This window comes from Labeo rohita, chromosome 20 (assembly GCF_022985175.1).
Source record: "Labeo rohita strain BAU-BD-2019 chromosome 20, IGBB_LRoh.1.0, whole genome shotgun sequence".
NCBI classification, from domain to species: Eukaryota; Metazoa; Chordata; class Actinopteri; order Cypriniformes; family Cyprinidae; genus Labeo; species Labeo rohita.
Genome location: NC_066888.1, coordinates 463443 through 485667, shown reverse-complemented (window position 1 = coordinate 485667; position 22225 = coordinate 463443). Strand labels below are relative to the sequence as shown.

The following is a 22225-nucleotide window of genomic DNA, read 5'->3' as shown; positions in this document are numbered from 1 at the left end:
CGTACCGTGTTGCACTCATTGTCTTATTCTTCAGTTCAGGTAAGGCACAGAGGAACAATGCAGGAATTAAAGGGATAGTTCACCTACAAATGAACATTCTGCCATTATTTATCACCCTCATGCCATTCAAAACGGTGTATGACTTCCTTTCTTGATCATTTTTTAGGTGAATATTATGGCCACACTTTTTCATTTAACGAAAATGACTGAAAATTGGGGCTGTCGAGCTCCATCAATCACAAAGTTCTGCAAAGCACGGCTTCTTGCGCATTTCTTTGTTAACTACACTTACCGTTTAAAAGTTTGGAATAATTATGACGTTTTAATGTCTTTGAAAGAAGTTTCTTCTCACAAAGGCTGCATTTATTTGATCAAAAATACAGAAAAAAAGCCTGTTAAAATGTGAAATCTATTACAAGTTAAAATAGCTGTTTTCTATGTGAATATTTGTTCAAATGTAATTGATTGCTGTGATCAAAGCTGAATTTTCAGCATCATTAATCCAGTCTTCATTGTCACATGATCCTTCAGAAATCACTCTAATATGCTGATTTGCTGCTCAACAAATATTTCTGATTATTAGCAATGTTGAAAACAGCTCTACTGCCCTTTTTTTTTCTTTTTTTGTGGAAACCATGATACATTTTATTTTTCAGGATTCTTTGATGAACAGAAAGTTCAAAAGAACAGTATTTATTCAAAATATAAATCTTTTGTAGCGCTAAAAATGTATTTACTGTAACCTTTGATTAATTTAATGCATCCTTGCTGAATAAAAGTAAAAAAAAAATTCAAAAGAAAAAAAAAAGAAAAGAAAAAGAAAATCTTGCTTATCACAAGCTTTTGAATGGTAGTGCATGTTTAACTAATTTATTAATGCTTTCAGCTTTTAAAAGATTTTACCAAATCTGTTTAGCAGCAGTCTTAAAAAATAAGAAGGAAAAATCTGATAAAGCCAAGATAGAGCAAATTTTTGGATGTTCGAGGCTAATTCTTAAATTGTACACTACAAATTGTGCTATATAGTATGTACATGTGTGTGCAGCATGCATCTATGATTCTTTCTATCATTAGTCCCACAGAATCATGCTACAAATGTGTTATTTTCTCATCTGTTAACTTCATTTTATCATTCTTTGTGTGCTGTACTTCCCATCGCTTCTATTTTTGTTAGCATTTTGCCTCTCATCTATTAATTTGCACGTCACTTTTCATTCTGACCGCCCTGCACCCCGGTGTCATCTGTTGACTGCATTAATTGTGTGTCTGTAGGTGTTTGTGTAATTTCCTGCGGTCGTGCAGCACTGCTCGGCGCTGGCCTCAGATCATCATCTAATAAGGGCTGATGGGAGCATTCTGCCCACACGTTACTGCACGCTCATTCAACTCCACTGCTTTTCACTATTCAGCCAGAGCTAACCTGCACATGCGCGAGTGGGAGAAGAGGAGCAGAGGGACAGAGTGAAGAAGAAGCTTTTCTGCAAAGGAAGTTTATGACTGCAGCCTCTCGTGACAGAGCAGGGCACCATTTCATACGTGATAAGTGTTAAAAATAAACGAAAAAGGTTTTATGAATTAGGGAAGAGATTGTAAGTTAATATAGTTTCTTCACCAAGGCCTGATGCTTACTTTTTTCTAAACGGAAAAATTACTCCAGGATTCTTATTTCGAAATTTCTATTTTTAACTATTGCTGGCTGCTCATTTAAATATGCACTCGTACAAGCATCTACAACATATCACAATATGAAAATTTTCTGTCCCCAAATTTAAAGACATCTTAAAATTATAATAAAATCGGTTCCCTCTCAGTCAGTCATGTTCGACGTTATGTCAATTGACATCATGAGGTCTCACTTGGGAGCCCAATCACCTCTGAGCTTAAGAAGAAAAGCATCCTGCGGGTCCCCCAAGCCCAGGCACTGAAACAGCTGCACAAGGGTAGGCCTGACACGCGGCTGATGCTGGAGCTGCGCACGGCAGCCGACGTTGCTCTACGGTGACTAAGGTCACGGCACGGCCCCTCAGTCAGGTGTTGTCTACCATGGTAGTCCAGGAGTGCCATCTCTGGCTGAACCTGAGGTGGATGGCCAACGCCAACAAAGTTTGCTTTCTCAACGCACCCGTCTTCTTTGCCCAGCAGTTCTCGGCAGTACAGAAGCAGACGGAGGCAATCAAACACGTCTTGTCCCGGCGTGAGTCCACTAAGCATGGTTTGGCTGATTCTCATGTGACCTTGAGACCCCGGCCTGGTTATGTGCCCAAGGTTTCCACCACTCCTTTTCGAGATCAGGTGGTGAGCCTGTAAGCGCTTACACATTTACGTGGAACACACCCGGAGCTTCAGACACTCCGAGCAGCTCTTTGTCTGCTTTGGAGGTCAGCAGAAGGGGAATGCTGTCTCCAAACAGAGGTTGGCCCACTGGGTGGTAGATGCCATCACCTTGGTGTACCAGTGCCAGGGTGGGCCGTGCCCCTAAGAGGTAGTCCTCTCCTGGGCGTTGGCGCACGGTACCTCTCTTGCAGACACTTATAGAGCTGCGGGCCAGGCAACAGAGCATAAAGCCTGCTTCCTCCTCTGTTGGGTAACATCAGGTAATTTTGCGTGAGGATGGCTCGGTGTCGGGCTTGCAGCACTTTTTCCAGTCGTTCCTCCTTGGTGAACTCTGGGTCCTTCGGTGCCCCGCAGTTCGAACTAGGTGGAGTAGTTCACTACTGTGCTGGCAGGGGGCTTCCTTCTCTCGCTCCAGCCGTGGCATCATGTCTCAGTATGTTTTTTCCATGGTTTATTCCCACCGTGTTCCCCTTCCAAGAATTTAAATAAAAAAAAAAAAAACCTTTTATGCATGACTCTACATCCTGTCATTGTGCTCCGCCCCCCAACGGTTGCTTCAGAAACCTGGCACCCCTGGTGGGCCCCTCATTTGGCTCTCAGGGCATTGGGAAGGTTATGTATTGAATCTCATTTGTTCTGACATGCTTGCCTGTCAACATTTGCTCCTCAATTACGTAACACAGTTCAGGGTTGTGGCATTTTCCAGAGGGACCCCATGATGTCAGCTGACCTAACGTTGAACGTGACTGACTGAGAGGGAACGTCTCGGTTACTCTTGTAACGCTCGTTCCCTAAAGGAGGAAACGGAGACATTGCATCCCTTGTGCCACAATCTTGAACTGTGCTGAAATGCCAGGATATGTCTTGGCTCCACAGTACAAATCTGAATGAGTGGATGCACGCTGCCATCTTATATACACATATGTATGGGGGAGTGGCTTGGCATGCAAATTCCACTCGCCAATGTTCATTGGCCTTTTCTTCTTAAGCTCAGAGGTGATTGGGCTCCCAAGCGAGACCCCGTGATGTCAGTCGACATAACGTCTCAGTTTCCTCCTTCAGGGAACGAGGGTTACAAGAGTAACCGAGAAGTTTGACCTACAGGGTCATGTTTTATTTGCACACATGCTCCTAAATATATTTTACAGTTTGTACACAATTGATTTTAGTAGCAAATCTGAGTGAAACACTCTCACTGTTGAATGCTGCTAATTGGACTGCAGTTTCTGTAGTGCATTTGTTTAGACTATGTTTATTATGCTTTTGCAACCTTTTTTGAACTTTAAAGGCTCTGTGGTTCTAATTCATTGTAACTGCATAAAACAGAGAGCTCAGTACAATTTTTAAAACAATTCTTCATTTTTTGTTAAGGTGCAGTGAACCTGTTAAGGTTTAGACAACTCTTCACACCATGAATGATAGCTATAATGCTAACTATAACTATAAAGGAACAAATGCTGGAATCACTTTCAGAACAATTTTTCCCAGCTGATGAACCATGAAAAACACTGACAGCCAATCAGAATCCATCCAGCTTTAAAGTGGCAGTGCATACTTAGAATAACAGCAATTTCTTTATAGTTATCTTTCCTGGTGTGAACAGATCTTAAAGGCAGGCAAACACAGTGGTGCTAGCTGCTGTAGAAGCTTGCAAATTATTTTTTTCCTGTTGTGTAAAAAAAAAAAAGTTAATCCTTGTATTTTAAGCCATAATGGTTCAAAATAACTTATGGCTATAAAGAAGGGCAAGAGCTTTACAAAACCACAATATGCATTCTGATTAACTATGAATAATCATGCTGTTACTGTTAGCAGTTGTTGTTTGTTGTTTTGTCATTTACCTGCTGCAGGTCCAGAGTCACAGTGACGTAATGGTAGTCCATCCCGTTCATGATGCTCGGGCTCTGCCACCATTTGTTAGTGCCGTCGATGGCGTACTTGATGGGATGCCGCTCTACGCACACGAAAAACACACACATGAGAGACCAAACCGCATTCAACTCTGCTTATAGGACAGAGAAGACCAGTCAGAAAAGTGCATGTGTTTGAGCTGTGACAACCTGCCTTACTGTGAGCTCTACTTTAACCCTGTGAAGTATGGCATATGTGTATATGAAATAAAAAAAAATCTAGTCAGAACTGAGTAAATCTAATCTTTTGAGATCAGAAAGTTTACTAAACCTCATTAAACTGCATGTTTTTATTTTTTTATTTTTTGAGTATATATTTGATACATTATGCTTTTGTGGCTCATATAGTCTGATATAGTGCGAATAAGGAGGAAAAAAGCGCTCAATTTTATTGACTCAAACTGAGCAGAAAGAAACTGGTGCAGATGCTGATATTTATATGATGAAATTCTGATGCTTGTAATTTAAATCACTGAAATATTTATAACAGCACAGCAGATGCAGAGATAAAATGATCTAAATATATGTCTTAGTAAGATGAGATGAGAAAAAAACAGATTTAATTGCAATGCAATCCAATGATGATTGAGAGATGAACAAATCAATGTTCCTCAAAAGATGTGAGATATTTTGGAGGCTTGGGAAGATCATTCCTGAAAGTAAAGCTTCTAGAAACAAATGTTCCTCAAAAGATCCTGATGATCAGATTTGATTTTTATAAAAAAAAAAAAAAAATGATTAATGGAGAATCAAGTAAAGCCAAGCTGCCTCAGTCCAGTAAGTGTTCATCTGAAAATATTACTCAAGTCATTTTTACGTTTAACTTGATAAAAATCAGTAAAGATGTGTGAATGTGACTGATGCAATCACACTGCTGCATTTGTTCAGGGCCGAACCCTTCTTCAGATGAAATAGAAAATCTACGCAGAGCCCTGCGAGATGGTTTATATGAAAACGAGTAAATCACAGCATCTGATGCAAGAGCGCTTATCACATAATCCACACCGGAAGCCAGAGACTGTCGTGATGACAGCAGATCAGTCCTATTAATTGACTGAAATAAATCCAAAATTCAATAGTTTCTGCATAAAAACCTGGCCAATAGGTCCAGGTATGTTTAATACTCATATATTTGAATTTGTATGTTAATTTTGTGTGAATAAGTGGTGTTTTTTTGACCGGCAAGGAAGATTTCATTTTTCATAGCACATGGAGCTCTTTTATCTGAAGAGATCAAGCGAGATTTGATTTCTCATGGCACGAGCCCTTTAGAGAAGCTCCGTAACACCTCATATTAAACCACGACAGGACACGACGCTACTAATAACGTGTCTCGGCTGGCTTTTACCTTCGTGAGCTGACGGAAATCACCTGCTGAAGTGTCTTTTGAAATATAGCGATCTGCTCTAATGAGGGATGAGTTTTATAAGCGCCGGAATACTGACGTTTATCTTGGCGCAAAGCCTGTCGAAAGCCAACTATATGAGACAAACCCCACTCTTTCTTTACAGCCAGATTCTTAATCAGGCAAAGATGATTAAAGTTGTCCACTTAATCATTTATTTGACTGCATATATTCTTTTCTAATTTATGAGCGAGATCTAGGTTTCATTTAAAAGAACTCCCCCGCTGGTTAAGTCACATCTCTCTCTCTCTTTCTCTAATTTTCTCTAATTACATGTTATATTAATCACTCTCTGGCTGGGAGTGTGTGGGTGACTCAGGGGCGCAGCGGCGTGTGTTTGAAGAGAGCTCAGACTGGAGCGTCTAACTCATTATGGCTGAGGTGTGAGGATGACTCCTCAACGCGTGTTTTATTAAGACCTTTCAAACAACTTGTACACATCAAAAACCACCACACCGACACCTAAAAGATGACGGTGACTGAAAGACAGATGCGCGGGTGACCCTCACCATGTCTGGCTCAAATTTCACCCTCAAACCAAAGGCAAAACGAGTTTACATGAAGACAATGAAGCATATCTACGGACCCTTATAGAAGAAGTTGACCTAAAAATGAAAATTCAGTCATTACTTACTGACATTATGACACTGTAATGTTTTACCCTTGAGCTTGTTTGTAATTCTCATTCATCTTAATGATGATGATTCTCATTAGATTCTCATTACTGTAATACAGTCGGGAAAATCATCCTCTGGACACACTGACGCTTTTTAATCAAATTTGCATATATAACAAATACTACCATGATGTATAAATACCATACAATTAAAATAATACATCATTATGTTTTTACGTTTTTTTCTGCATTACTTTTTGTTTTTCTTTCTTTTGATTTTGGGGTGAAAAAATGACCAGACATGGCCATCACACTTTTCAAGAGATTTGCCCAGAAATAACTAGAGCTAGAGTGAGAATATTCACCACTTATCTAGAATATAATTACAGCACATAATAACACTCATAAGTCTTTTACAACTGATAAATATTGCTTTAAAAAATAAAATAAAATCAGGTTACCTTTTTATCAGTTCGCACATTTAGAGTGTTTGCTCAAACAGCAAAATTTGATGCAACACAAGATTTGACTGTTAGTCAGTGGTAACACATGATGTCAAATAACTGAGAGAACGTCAAATTACTATAGACAAACATCAGCAACAGGATGTGATGTCATGCTCTAGGGCTTCTGTATTTATTAAATAATAAATCACAAATAATAAGAAATGTAAAATATTAAAATACACCATCTGCTCTACTTTCCAGCAACACAGCAAACACACAGCTTTGAAGATTGTATTCTTTGTATTGAGCCAAGCTGTCGATCTGTGACATTTACATCTTCTATTAGCCAAACATCTTTTGGCTGTATAAAAGTGATCTTCATTTACGTCTTCCTAAAAATGTTTGCATGTTTAATAAAATTACTATAATGTGTTATTGGTGTGGATGTGGATGCCAGATATTGTGTGTGATGATAATGATGGCAGTAATGAGCACACATAATAATAAATGTATTGAACATACAAGTTCTTTGAAAAATGTGCAATGCATAATTTCCTAAATTTCACATTTTATTTATTAACTTTAAAAAGTCTGGGTACGGGATCAAACGCAAGATGTACAAATCCTGCAAATTTCACCCTTCAGCATCTTAAAAAAAATTAAAGAAGCACAATAAAAATGTAAAGCTATTATAATAAGGTGACAAAAGGTTTCTGGGGTTGCCATGCCCATTTATTATAAATGGCCTTAGGTTTATATTTAAAATATAAATGAACAGTCGCTGGTTGTGTTTTCAATCTTAATTCCTAAATACAGTGGTGTAGAGAAAGATGTGTTCTTTGATGTAACAGGACTTGTATATGCTACATTTAAATTATTATTATTTTTTTTTAATTATTGAAAATGTATGTCACGTTGGGCCAATGTTGTGAGAGCAGTTGTTTCTGTAGAGCAATATCTGCTGACAATGAAAGTTTGTCTAACTGAAGAATCAGCCCAATAGATTTCCAATACACATCATACATATTCTGCTGTTTGGCTATTAAATGTATTTTTCTCTCCATCAATCAAACCCTCAGCCTCCTCCAGCTGCTCCCAGTATCAGCTACAGCTACAGCTGATAACCTACAATAAGAACCTCCTAGGGCTGTGTTTCCCATACAACAACATAACTTGCTGATTAACTACCATCATCAGTGCATCAGTGGAGAAACAGTAACATGTTCACACCTTAGTTGTTTGAACCACAGTTTATACTGCAGGTCTTGGTCCAGTTCCGGTTTGTTGATTGATGATATATCTGATTATTTTAGATGATCAGCTTACATCTTCTTTTAAAAGCGACTCATATCCAAAATATGTATATTTACCCCCCCCCCCCCCCCCAAAAAAAAAAAAAAAATTCTTAGTATTTTTTATGTTGTTTTCTAGTATAAATATCTATACATTCTTCAATTTCATCTACTTCACTTACATTTACTACTTTCTGAAAAATGCATCAAAATTTTGTTAGTTTTTGCTCAAAACAAGAACAATTATTTGCCAATGGGGTACGAAAAATAATCTAAATTTAAAAGGAAAGTAAGGTTATTTTTCTTGCCCCATTGGCAGATACTTGTTCTTGTTTTAAACAAAAACTAAAAAATTGCGGTCATTCACCACAGTTACGCTTTAATGACGCAAATGTTCATTCTATCCACTTACATGGCAGATGCAAATGCATGTGTCTGATTCCTGTCAGATTTATTTCCAGACATGAATTGAGTCACTTGAATCACATAATGTAAATACAACCCAAGACTGTTGTTAATGATGTCACACACATTATTAATTTTAGGGTCCCGGGTTTCTCGTATGCATTAATGCATGTAAATTGAAACGTACTGAGATGCGTTAACAAATATAGATTGAAATGTACTGAGATGCAATGAATGATATGTAATGTACTAAATAAAAGCTTGATTATTGTGCCAAGAGCATGATCTATGTAAGTCATATTAACAAGAAACCATGTTTCTAACCACAGGTTGAGAGCTGTAGTCCAACCACAAAGTTTGTGATACTGTTTGCACATGTTCATTTTCCAAAACTTGTGGTTTCAGGAAAAACTGAAATGTTGAACTATGTTGGTAACCAGTGTTGGGGATAACGTATTACAAGTAATGGGAGTTACATAATTAAAGGAACGCATTGCTTTTTATTTTACAAGAAAATATCCAAGTTACTTTTTTTAAATAATGTGTCGAGCGTCCCGATTGTCTATCAGCGTCGCCTGGGATCCTCATCACGGGCCGATCGGCCACGGCTGCTCTCAATCAAGACACGGCTACATAAACAGCCCCAACGAGAAAGAGGATGAGACATGTCTCCTTACCTGAGAGATACTGACGTTTCTTTTCCTTGTTCCCACAGAGAGCAGCTCGTAGCCCGGCCGGCCCAACCTGGAAGTCAACTCACCGAGCACCGTATCCACATTTTGCACTGTTATTTCATTTTTTTCTGCACAACCACCGAATAAATCCACCCTCCGGGGCTCTTTTGCATTACGTCCGAGTTGTGTACTTCTTCACCCGTTACACTGGTGGAGAATGCAGGCGGATTAAGAAGAAGTAAACAACGCAGTTTTCATCACAACACCCTTCTATCTGTTTTTTTTTTGTGTTTCTGGCTCTTTCAGGCGGCGCCGCTCCCGCATCACTGAATCACTGGATGGATGAGATACTAAGGCAGCTGACGGATATGAGCGTCCGCCAGCAACAGATGGCTGAACATCTCGCCTCGTGGCAGGATCAGGTTGAGCAGGAGCTCCTGGCGTTTCGGACCGCCTCCGCCCAACGATCTCCCCTTCCGGATATCCAGACGAGAGCCACCCAGCTGCTCCCAAAGATGACGGTGCATGACGACGTGGAGTCCTTCCTGCAGATGTTTGAGTCAAACGCACATCGAGAGCGCTGGGCCCGGGATGAATGGGCTAGACTGCTGGCGCTATTGCTGACTGGCGAAGCCCAGAGAGCTTACTTCACACTACCCCCGGAGACAGCAGATGGTTATGAGGAGTTGAAGAAAGAAATTCTCGGCCGTTTTGGTTTGTCCTCCATCTGTGCGGCCCAGCAATTTCACGAGTGGAGTTACAAGCCCCGCCTTCCAGCCCGGGCCCAAGCAGTGGAACTCCATCGGCTAGCACAGCACTGGCTCTCGGCTGGGGAAGCCACCCCCGCCCAAGTCATCAAGAGGGTGACTATAGATCGTTTTCTACGGGCTCTTCCTCGTTCCCATCAGCAGGTGGTGGGTATGCGGAACCCAACCACGCTCGCGGAGATGGTGGAGACGGTCGAGCTGGCGGACGCTACCCAGCGAAAGAACAGCACGCCGATGACAGGCTGAAACACTGCTGGACACAGGTCAGGATCATCGAGGGACAGGAAACTCAGCCGGGACCCCATCCTCTCCCGTATTTCGTCGTCCAAAATGGCCTGCTCTATTGTGTCGCCCAGCGGAGGGGGGAGGAAAAACAGCTACTTGTTGTTCCGAAGTCGAAGACGGAGACGGTGCTCGAGCTGACTCATTCTCACCCTCTGGCAGGTCATCTGGGAGCCCACAACACCACCCAAAGGATCCGGGACCGTTTCCACTGGCTGGGACTGGAAGCAGAAGTAAACCGATTCTGTGAGGCCTGTCCAACCTGCCAGAGGACGTCGCCACAGAAACCTCCCCCCAGTCCACTAATTCCACTACCCATCATTGAGGTGCCCTTCGAGCGAATCGGGATGGACCTTGTCGGACAGTTGCCGAAGTCTGCCCGGGGCCATGAACATATTCTTGTCATTGTGGATTATGCTAAACGATACCCAGAGGCCGTCCCTCTGTGCAAAGCCACAGCCAAGAATATAGCCCGGGAACTGTTCCTGCTGTTCAGCCGAGTCGGAATACCATCGGAGATTCTGACTGACCAGGGGACACCGTTCATGTCCCGGTTCATGGCTGACCTTGCTCAACTCCTGAACCAACTCTGCACCAGTGTCTACCACCCTCAGACGGACAGGTTGGTGGAAAGATTTAACCAAACCCTAAAGCAGATGTTGAGACGGGTGGCATCGGAAGATAGAAGAGACTGGGACCAGATATGCTCCCTTACGTGTTATTCGGAGTCAGAGAGGTGCCACAGGCCTCCACCGGGTTTACTCCATTTGAGCTGTTATTCGGCAGACAACCCCGTGGGCTGCTGGATGTGGCCCGGGAGGCCTGGGAACGCCAGCCTGCCCCACTTCCAGGCCAGAGATGAGGGTGGATTGGTGCCTCTGGTGAAGGAACCTCAAAGCAGGCTCAGCAGCGGCATTACAACCGGCCTGCCCAGCCCCGTGAGTTCCAGGGTGGAGACAGGGTCATGGTCCTTGTCCACCTGGGAAGGCCCCTACACAGTGCTGGAAAAGGTGGGACCTGTCACTTACCGGATCCAACAGCCAGGAAGGAGATGAGCCGAACAGTTATACCATGTTAACCTGTTGAAAAAATGGGTCGGGACTAGGGACCAACTCACTGCGCTGACCCACGCTGAGCCTGCTGTAGTGGACATGAACCCCCACCTGTCGCAGACCCAGAAGACGGAGCTCCAGCACCTGGTTGGTCAGTTCTCCGATGTCTTCTCACCTCTCCCCGGGCAGGCCAACGTCATCCAGCACGAGATCCGGACCCCACCAAAAATGATCGACCGACAGCGGCCTTACCGGGTCCCTGAGGCTCATTGGCAGGCTATAGAAGAGGAGGTTCAACAAATGCTCAAGTTAGGGGTGATTGAGCCGTCCCGCAGCCCGTGGTCGAGCCCCATCGTAATGGTTCCCAAACCCGATGGCACCCTCCGTTTTTGTAACGATTTCCGGCAGCTGAGCGAAGTCTCAGAGTTCGATGGCTACCCAATGCCCCAAGTGGACAAGTTGCTGGACCGATTGGGAAGGGCCTGATTTATAACCACCCTGGACCTCACAAAGGGCTATTGGCAGGTGCCCCTGGCCGAAGAGGCAAAACCGAAAACCGCTTTCACGACATCCAGTGGACATTGGCAGTATAGGACCCTTCCCTTCGGCCTCCACGGGGCCCCAGCCACATTTCAACGCCTTATGGATATCATCCTCCGTCCTTACCAGGCCTATACCGCCGCCTACATAGATGATGTGGTCATCCACTCAGAGCATTGGGATGAACACCTTAGTCATCTGCGGAGGGTGCTGACGGAGCTGCGATGGGCCGGCCTGACCACCAACCCCCGCAAGTGTCACCTAGCATTGTCTGAAGCCAAGTACCTGGGGTACCAGGTGGGAAGAGGTCTGATAAAGCCCCAGCCAAAGAAAGTAGAAGCCGTCCAAGCAGCCCCGAGACGGTCTACCAAAACCCAGGTACAAGCTTTTTTGGGGTTGGCGGGGTACTACCGATGCTTCATCCCTAACTTCTCCTCTCTAGCCTCCCCTCTGACAGATCTGACCAGGAAGGGGCAGCCGGAGAAGATCGAATGGAGCCCGGAAGCCGAAGTGGCATTCCAACGGGTGAAAGAAGCCCTAATGTCGGGAACCCATCCTGCGAGCCCCGGACTTCAACTGCCCCTTCCTGGTGCAAACGGACGCCTCGGACACAGGACTAGGTGCAGTCCTGTCCCAAGTAAAGGACGGCGAGGAACACCCAGTGATAACGCCAATGCGGATGGCCTTTCCAGGATCTGGTCAGCTTTCGCAGGTCTGTCACTGGATTATCCACGTTTTGCACTGTTATTTCATTTTTTTTCTGCACAACCACCAAATAAATCCACCCTCCGGGGCTCTTTTGCGTTACCTCTGAGTTGTGTACTTCTTCACCCGTTACACTAAGTAATGCCAGTTACTTTGTTTTCCCATGTATTGACTGACAGCTCTCCTATTGCCATTTTGAGAGAAATCGGGAGTAAGTGCAGAGGTGTGTAAACATGATGTTACTGTAGTTCTGGACTAGATTAATTTGTCTCACTTGCACAAAACAGATTCAGTATTTATCAGAATGAATAAAAACAGTCAAACTCAGAATATGATGCAAACTTGCAATAATTAAATATATTAAATAACACAAATATCCTTTATGTATTTAATCCCTGCTGATCTTACTTGATCCAATTCAGCCATACTAATAAGCAAAAATTACTTTAGATAAACCAACATTTGTGTTTCTTTTCTTTTTTTGCTGAAGAGTGTATTGTACAAACATGAATTTACTTTTCATTCAGCCTGAGGCTTATTTCTTTTCACTTTTGATGTGAAAGGCCTTTTACATTTGCCTATATATATATATATATATATATATATTAAAAACAAACAAGCAAGCCCTGTGCAGATTTAAAAAGTAATGCAAAAGTAACACAACACATTACTTTCCATGAAAAGTAATGTAATTAGTTATTTTTTTTTAGGGAGTAGTGCAATATTGTAATGCATTACTTTTAACTTTCCACAACACTGTTGGTAACAACAGAACTTTCAACCAGGACTGATGATGCTTTTGGGAAATGCACCACTGACCGATTCAGTCTAGTTTGTGAATTAATTGGACCAGCACCAGGTGATTCCAGTACATTTTCCAGTACAGTGAATTAAAAAAAAAAAACATACTTTCTACTCTATGAGGTCTGTGAAGTGGGGTATCCAGTGTACATGTGCGTTACATGTGACTGTGCCAGTGTTTTGTTGTGATCTTGGAATGCAGTGATTTATGAGCAAAAACAAACTTTGATTAGAGCATATCAAATGGATTATACACAGCCTGAGAGCCTGTGTGTAAGTGTGTGTGTGTGTGTGTGTGTGTGTGTGTGTGTACTTGTTTTTGCTACATTGTGGGGACCAAATGTCCCCACAAGGATAGTAAAACCTGAAATTTTTGACATTGTGGGGACCAATTAAAAATAGAAAATGATGTTTATCTGAAAATGTAACAATGCAAACATGTTTTCTGTAAGGGGTAGGTTTAGGGTTAGGGTTGGGGGATAGACAATATCGTTTTGTCAGTATAAAAACTATAGAAGTCTATGGAAAGTCCCCACAATTCACAAAAACAAACGTGTGTGTGTGTGTGTGTGTGTATGAGAGAGAGAGAGAGAGAGAGAGAGAGAGAGAAAGACAGTATCCTGTACCGTAATCATAATCACTCTTCAGGTTGCAGGTCCTACACTGAGGATTTTTCACAGGCTGTCCTGGTACGTGCTCCACTAGTTTGCAGTACATTTCTGGTCCTGTTTCTCCACACGTGGCATTGGTCTCAATCTCTGCCATCGAGGCCAGGTTCAGCACAGCTGGGAAGAGACCTGCACACACAGACACACACACACACACACACACACACACACCGTTAGCTGTTACCAAGACAGATGATTGTTTCTACAGATGATTTAAGACCAACAGCACCCAACAGCAAGGGTTCACATAGCTTTTCAATCATCTTCCCAGATGCCCACTATGCAATGTGCCGTTTTTTGATTATGGTGATAATAATAATAATAATAATAATAATAATAAAATAAAAGATTTTAATCAGAATGCAGATATATATTTGAGCATCAGTGGAAAGAGATGCATTTTGAATGGTCAGTCCTTAAATGGCATCAGGCAATCTAGATTCTGATGTTGCACTTCTTGCAGCAATGAGTAACTCATTGATTTAAATGAATGTGATCTATTTTTATTGCAACATGCTGTTTGTTTGCAATTTTCTTCTGTGTGCATGTCCTCCTTGTATCCAGTCCTTGTTCCAGGAGCTCATAATTTACAAGCAAAGCATTGTCCTTATATTAAATGTACACTGAAAGCATTTCTCACTTAATTTTTGGTTAAAATTGAATAGGGAAAAAATGGTGATAATGCTGTTTCACACTGATTATGCAGCTTGCTCAGATGACTGATTACAGAGAAGACTTCAGTTTAGTATCCTACCAACAGCCGAGTTAAATCTTTTCTTTTTTTTTTTTGGCTGAAATATATCATGGGAAAGTCTTATCAGAACAAACCTGCGGATGTTTTGAAACAAAAGGATCATTTCAGTAATGGGAGACTTTAAAGCTGCATGAAATCAAATGCAATGTCTGTTTCATCAAACATCCTTCATCAAAATAGCACAGCAACAGTTGTATTATGAAAGCTGATCCTGCTTTGTGAGAGCTGTTTTGCTTGTCCTCGTTTCTGTAATTAAAACTCTCCTAGAATCCACTTTCCCAGCATTTCCAGCAATCACATATTGATAATATGGAGCTCACATTCAAATCCTCTTGAGCAAGAATTTGTTTTTGACACTTTACAGTACATAATACAGCATACTAGCATACGGGTATGTAATTTAAAGATAAGGTAGAAATTAGGGCTGCCCAATAAATTTTAAAAACAAATATTTGATTCATGAAAAAAGTGTGGTTTACAGCATTATCTTTATATTTACTACTCTTGCATCAAAGTTAACAACTTACAATATATATTTGCAGCGTTAAGCATTGTCACCAGTGTTGAGCACATGAACTCAATGGCCAGTCAGATGCTAGATGCATGCAAATATGCTTAAAACTTCAATGATTGTAACAAGAGCTTTCATGAGAGTGCAGAACGGAAAGCTTGTGCTGAACTGAAATAAGTGACAGCTTCAGTGATTACTGTATTTTCTGGAAAATAAGTCACATCTGACTACAAGTCTCAAGTCTATTGTTGAGAGAAAAAAAACACACACACACAGGTAAGTCGCATCAGTATATACATAATATTTTATTATTCATTTCAAAAACAATACATAAAAAAACGTATTTGGAACAGACATGAACAATATAAACATGTTTTAGTTTTTTCTCACGCAGTAACAAATCCCTAATAAATATGAATGGTATTTAGAACAGAACAGGAATGAAAAATATAAATACTTGCTCAAAATATAAATATAAATGATATATAAATATAAAAAACAGAAATTACAGTAGCATTTAATACAATAAACTACCGCCACAAATCTAAATGTGTGCAAGTTACACATTTTGCATTTTGCATGCCATAGTCACAATATGTTTCATATGATAAAAATATATATATATATATTTATATTCAGGAAAATATAGTACTACAGGAGCACTCTTTGCTCGCTTTCTATATATAATCTATTCACAATTAAAAGTTTTATTTTTCATGGTGGTAAAAGAACCAACAGTCACATACGCATACAAAATGTTGTTATTGGCAGTTTTATTAAAAATACAGCCTTTAATCTGCTTAATTAAGGCTTTTATGTATGTCACTGACAAAATTGTACTGATTGACATTAATTGTCATTAATCACCATATCAAGGGAAATTACTGAAATTATGATTTATCATAATCATGCAGCCCTACTAGAAATACATATATATATATATATATATGTATATAATACGCTATATGCCATTCCACATTTTTACAGTAAGTCAGTAGTTAGTGTACTTAGTGCATTAAGTGGTACACTAGGTACACTAGTATTTCAACAACCTGCAATAGAAGGACGAGGGTTTTAAACAAAACATTAATGTCTGGATTGCGTGGTTTAAATCTGGATGTCAGCAATATTAAACTGGGTTTTCTGTTGTGTGATGTGTATTTATGCACCAAAAAAAAAAAAGAGCTTGCATAGTTGGTCAGAATCAAAGAGCACTTGATCTCATGAAATCAGTCTCAGCTGTTCAGACAGATGTTCCTTACGAGTTCTCAGAGACATGCGAGCTGGACAAAAGCAAGGTTCTCCTCTCTGTCACAATCACTCAGACTCTCCCTGTGCTCCTTACAGTCAATTCTCTGAATGCTAGTGCTAGTTCTGCAGTTTAGTCGCAGGGTTAAAGTCTTTTTACACCCTCCTTCATGCAAACACATCACAGCTTAGCAGCTGCCTCTGGAATGTCCACAATCAAATGGATATTATGCGCAATATGGGACACATTTGTAAAGCATAACAAGCACATTTTCCCAGGAAACATGAACAACTTACAGCTTGGATGTTTTTGAAACCGGAGCTTTACAAGTGCTTATATTTTAGCATTTATAAGTGCTGTACTGATGCTTCTCACACATTCTGCCTCGGGTTTGTTCTAAACCTTTAAGCCCTAAACTTCTGCAATTATTTTAGCCCAAGTCGCTTATAACTTATAGTCATATAACTTAACATAATCCATAATTTATAGTCAGACATTGTAATTCCCTTTATAATGTCCTATTGATTTTATGTGGTAGAATTTTCAACATTTAAAATATTTTCAGCAGTGATTATGTTGTGATGATATTTGCGTACCGAAATGTATTTGAGACCAAAATTGAGTGTTTAGGGATGATTAGTAATTTATAGAAAACTCGCTTTGATGCAAAACACAGTTTTGCAGTGTTCCAAATGTTGTCATTTGCACTTTCATCACATTACACGTCTAATCTAATTAATAACGTCTAAAATCAGTTAAGGGAGTCATTGAAATTGAGCAGAAACACAACCTAAAGGTCACTGAATCTTAGTCTGGAAGCATTTATTGCAAAATAAGACCAGTTTTGGGCAAGCCACACAAAAATGTAGCTGTCTGAAATACCAACTTTTTAAAAATGTTACAGAAAATTACACAATTACAATGTACAAAAGTACCTTTAGTGGTTTTGTAATGGTTTTTCATTCACAAGCTACAGATGTTGATCTTGACAAAAGATCCTCTTCAATACTGGCAAAAGATAAGATGTATTTCAGGCTAGTTTTTAATGGATCATAGGTAAATATTTCACGTTAGCCAGTGTTTTACTTGTTATTTTTATTTATTTATTTTTTGAGTTTATATCACATTATACTTTTACCGTGCATGCATGCACTGTCCAAATGATCAGTCTAAATCACAAATCAATTTAAATTATTGCTATTTAGTTTGACTGATACACTGAATAGAGCCAACTCTGAACAAGTCAATTATTCATAATTCAGGCATTGCAGTTCAAAATATAAACAGCTGAAGAAAATACAGATTGCAAGACATGACAGCGGAAAAACAGGGAAAAAAAAAAAAAACTGAATGTAGAGTAAAACAACAAAAACGAAACAAAAGCGGTAGAGAATTGTGTCATTGATGGTTAAGCTCATATCGGGTGAGAGGAATTATGAGCCGAGCACCTTATGAGCTTCGATCATTTCGAAAAAATTGTGTAGTCTGCTTAAATGTATGCACATGCACACTATTCAAAAACGGCGCTTATAGAGGACGTGCAAAAGTACATAGATTAAAATGCATTTATATTTAGATAGAATGGAAGATGTAGATTGTATTGCATGTTAGCTTACTTATTGTGCCCGAGCATTATATATTGAGCCCATATGTCTTACAAGGAACTATGCTTCTAACCACAGGTCGAGAGCTGTGAAGTTTGTGATGCTGTTTGCGAATATTCATTTGAACTATGGATTTGTAGCAATAGCCCACTGTATGTGTCAAAATTCATACATGTATCAATTTTTCCAAAAATCATTAGGATATTAAGTAAGGATCACGTTCCATGAAGATATTTTATAAATTTCTTACCGTAAATATATCACAAATAAAATTTTGGTTAGTAATATGCATTGGCAAGAACTTCATTGGGACAAATTTAAAGGAGATTTTCTCAGTATTATTACAGTACCCTTGTAATATAAAGTATTTTTTTGTACCCTCAGATTCCAGATTTTCAAACAGTTGTATCTCGGGCAAATATTGTCCTATCATAACAAACCATACATCAATGGAAAGATTATTTTTATTCAGCTCTCAGAAAAAAATGTACCCTTATTACTGGTTTTGTGGTCCAGGGTCACAAATAACTTACATTTAAAATATAATATTGGCAGTTGCTTTCACATACAGAAGAACTGTTGTGGTGTTTTGTTTTCGTAAAAAAAAAAAAATAACATAAAAAAATTGAATGCCCCTCAGAGGGACACCTAAGTTTACTTCACTATATTACAATGAAATCCTAATCCAATCATGACAAACTATATACCATTGGATATATAAATATATATTTTCTGTTACAAATTATGTAGGACCAGTAATAGATTAATTTATGAAAAGAGTGCACCTCAAAAAATCTACATCATAACAGGAGTTCTTTTTCTATGGCTTTTTTTCCTATCATGTTGTAGAAATTATACTTCAATTCAAAATTCATCCTTTGAAACACATTTTAAAATCTGACATTGCTTTACCGTGGAAATGGTATTTCAAAATCATATTAGAAAATGTATTTGTTCATGAATTCTACCATTTATAACAACTATGGGGATGACAGATTTTTTTTTGTTTGTTTGTTTGTTATTCACACAAAGAAAACTGGTTCTTGAATTCTGAATTTTGCCCAGTACTAACAGCTGTTGAATCTAATTCCCATTTGCAATGACACAAGACCAATCAGCACACATTCACCTATTCAGAGAGAACTGGATCAAAACCCTCTCATGATCTACATTTCAGATCTTGTCTCAGTCGTGTTCACCTTTACCTCTCAAAGATGATCTAAACACAGATGCACTGAAAAGAGAAAATGTGGCATATAAGCACACTGGAGACGCTATTCATATGACATGTGTAGCTCCTGATAGCTGCAAGTATAATTATGAATCCAGACGAAATGTTTCTAAAAGACCTGTCATGTTTCCGAGAGCGTTCTGATCCGCAGGTGCCGCCGGGACACAGTTCAGGGTTATCGCTCTTTCTCTGCCTCTCTGAGCCGGGCCGGATCGATATCAGCGTTCATTCCTTCTTCATTCATATCCTGATACTGCTGATCCTTCATTCAGCTTGACAAAACTAATTATTCTTTCATGCGGTGCTGGGCGTCAGGAGCCGTAAGCCGTATGTCTGCAGGCCTCGCAGCCGAGACGTGCCTTTCAAAAGATGAATTTCTCCATCGCTCACTCCCATCCTGATCCTCATCTGCTCTGTGCATTTATGATGATGCTGCGAACAACGGAGCTCTTTCGGCTCGAGCCGAGCTGTCGGTTCAGACGTACAAACGTTTCATCTAACACCAACAATCCCTGCTGAAGGAAATAATCCACACAATGCCTCCGGATGAGCTGTGAAACATCCAGCTACAAACAAGAGCTGCCTTCAAATGATGGGAATGAAACCTACAAGTATTAATCAATCTTGCCTAGCAAAAACATCTAAACACCCTTAAGAACAAAGATTACGAAATGCGTGCTGTTGACTTCATTTGTAAGTTGCCTAAAGTGTCTGCTTAATGAATAAATGTAAATGAAATTTAGAAAGTTGCCAATGATCAAGTGACCTGAGCTGCTCTCCACTACAGCTCTCTACTCTTGCAGCATGACAACTACTGACTCATTTATGAGTTTCTATTTTTCCTATGGACAACAACTGGGACAACACTACTGAGAAAGTCTTCTGAGATTTAAAAGAGCAGCATGTGAGTAGTAAATGTTTCCTCTGGAGCCTTATGCAGTTTTGCTTCATTTTATGAATATTTATATATACAGAATATGATTTTTGCAACATCACACACTCGCACCAAACACACATCCTTAGATTTGTACACACACTTGCATTGATACACTTGTGACAACACACTTGTAACACCTTGCACCATAAACATGTCAATCTTGCCACATTCAATCAGCCTCTGAGCGGATTGTGTGTGTGTGTTTGTGTGTGTGCGTTTGTTTGCTTAGACAGATTTCAAGGTGGGATTCGCTGATGTTTATTTCTTTTCTTGCTGTTTTTTTTTCTGTCAAAGTTTATGAGCCTGTGTATATGTGTGAGTTCTCAAACTCAGACAAACACACGTTGTATATGTGGTTTAAGGTACTCTCCATAGGAGTAATGCATTTTATACTGTTAAAACTATAGCCTTCAATTACATGAAAAGTTCAGATTATTAATTAAAGTGGCATTCATACACAGAGCCTCATGCTTGACACATGAGCAGAATAAATTGTGTAAATCATTCTGAAACAAATTTTCAGATTCATTAAAATATGGGCTTTTTTTTTTTTTTTTTTTTTTTTTTTTTTTTTTTTTAAATGTTATTGGTAAGAAAAACTGCAAACCATTTTCAAAATTAATTTACTAACCAATTAATCTAACAAATCTATGTTTGATATGATGTATTTGTGAATCCAAAGGAGAGATTTCAGGAAGGTCTTCTTTACTTGCAAATTCCTCAGAATGCAATATTAGAGATGCACCAATATTAAATTCCTCAGTCGATACCAATAGCCGATTATTCAGAATGATATGTAACGATAGCGATGCTGATACCATTATAACGCTTGGAGGAGCCAGGACATTTTTTAATACAACTCTGACTACAACTCTGATTGTATTCATCTGAAAGAAGAAAGTCATATACACCTAGTATGGTTTGAGGGTGCTTAAATCATGGGGTTAATTTCATTTTTGGTTGAACTATCCCTTTAAGTGACACTGCTCACAAGTTGTTTTATTTGATATCTTTCTTTCGGTTGAAATGGTGATTGAGCGATTATATGAGACTTGATACATTTTGGTAAGTTGTACTATGTCTCTCAACATACAGTTGAGGACAAATGTTTGCATCCCCCTTTCAGAATCATTGAAAATGTTTATTTTTTTTTACTATAATAAGAGGGATCATACAAAATGCATGTTAACATTTATTTAGTGCTGACCTGAAAAAGATACTTCACATAAAAGATGTTTACATATAGTCCTCAGACCCCAGAGGGTTAAACTGCTCACTGTTCTTCAGAAAAATAATGTTTGTCCTTCTGGGGCATCAATGAGCCTTTTAACCCTTCTGTAATAGTTGCATATGAGGCACTCAGTTGTCCTCAGTGTGAAAAGATGGATCTCATCATACACTCATTGTTGGAAATGGTTCAAATACACAAAAATGCTGGAAAACGTCTCAGGTGACGTATGTAACCCCGGTTCCCCGAGGGAACGAGACGCCGCGTCGAAACGCTATGGGAACGCCTTCAGCGTGACCGCGCTCTGAATCACATGTGTAATCAGTCCAATGAAAGAGCGAGACATCATAGGCGGGTGACGTCATCAACCAGGAAGCTATAAATACACGTGCGTCAGAAGCCAGCGTCAGCTTCAGGAGAGAAGCAGCGCTCGCAGGGATGCAGGAGGATGGCCTCGAGACGCGGCGTCTCGTTCCCTCGGGGAACCGGGGTTACACACGTAACCTGAGACGTTCCCCTCCAGGAACTCGAGCCGCGTCGAAACGCTATGAGAACGAGATGCCCACGCCGCCAGGATCCAAGTCCCTGCCTAGAGAGAGCTAGGGCGAAGGACAGAAGAGCCAGGAGCGACTCGCAGGTCCAGGTCATAAAACCTGACAAAAGTAAGGGCGTGGACCATCCCGCAGCGTTACAGATATCTTGCATAGATACACCTTCAAGAAAGGCTTTGGAGGCAGATACACTTCGGGTAGAGTGAGCCTTGACCCCTAAAGGAGGAGGGAGACCAGAGGACTCATATGCACAAGAAATAGCA

At 40.1% G+C, this 22225-nt stretch overlaps 1 protein-coding gene across 3 annotated transcripts in view; it reads right to left on the bottom strand.

Annotated features, from left to right (window-relative positions):
• Nucleotides 1-22225, bottom strand: part of lama2 (laminin, alpha 2) — a 224208-nt gene that overhangs the window by 158671 nt on the left and 43312 nt on the right. For all 3 annotated transcript variants that reach the window (XM_051138593.1, XM_051138594.1, XM_051138595.1), the window contains exons 2-3: nucleotides 13856-14026; nucleotides 4176-4288 (exon numbers count right to left, since the gene is read on the bottom strand). In XM_051138593.1, the coding sequence (XP_050994550.1) occupies nucleotides 4176-4288; nucleotides 13856-14026 (284 nt within the window). The remainder of the gene's footprint in view (nucleotides 1-4175; nucleotides 4289-13855; nucleotides 14027-22225) is intronic.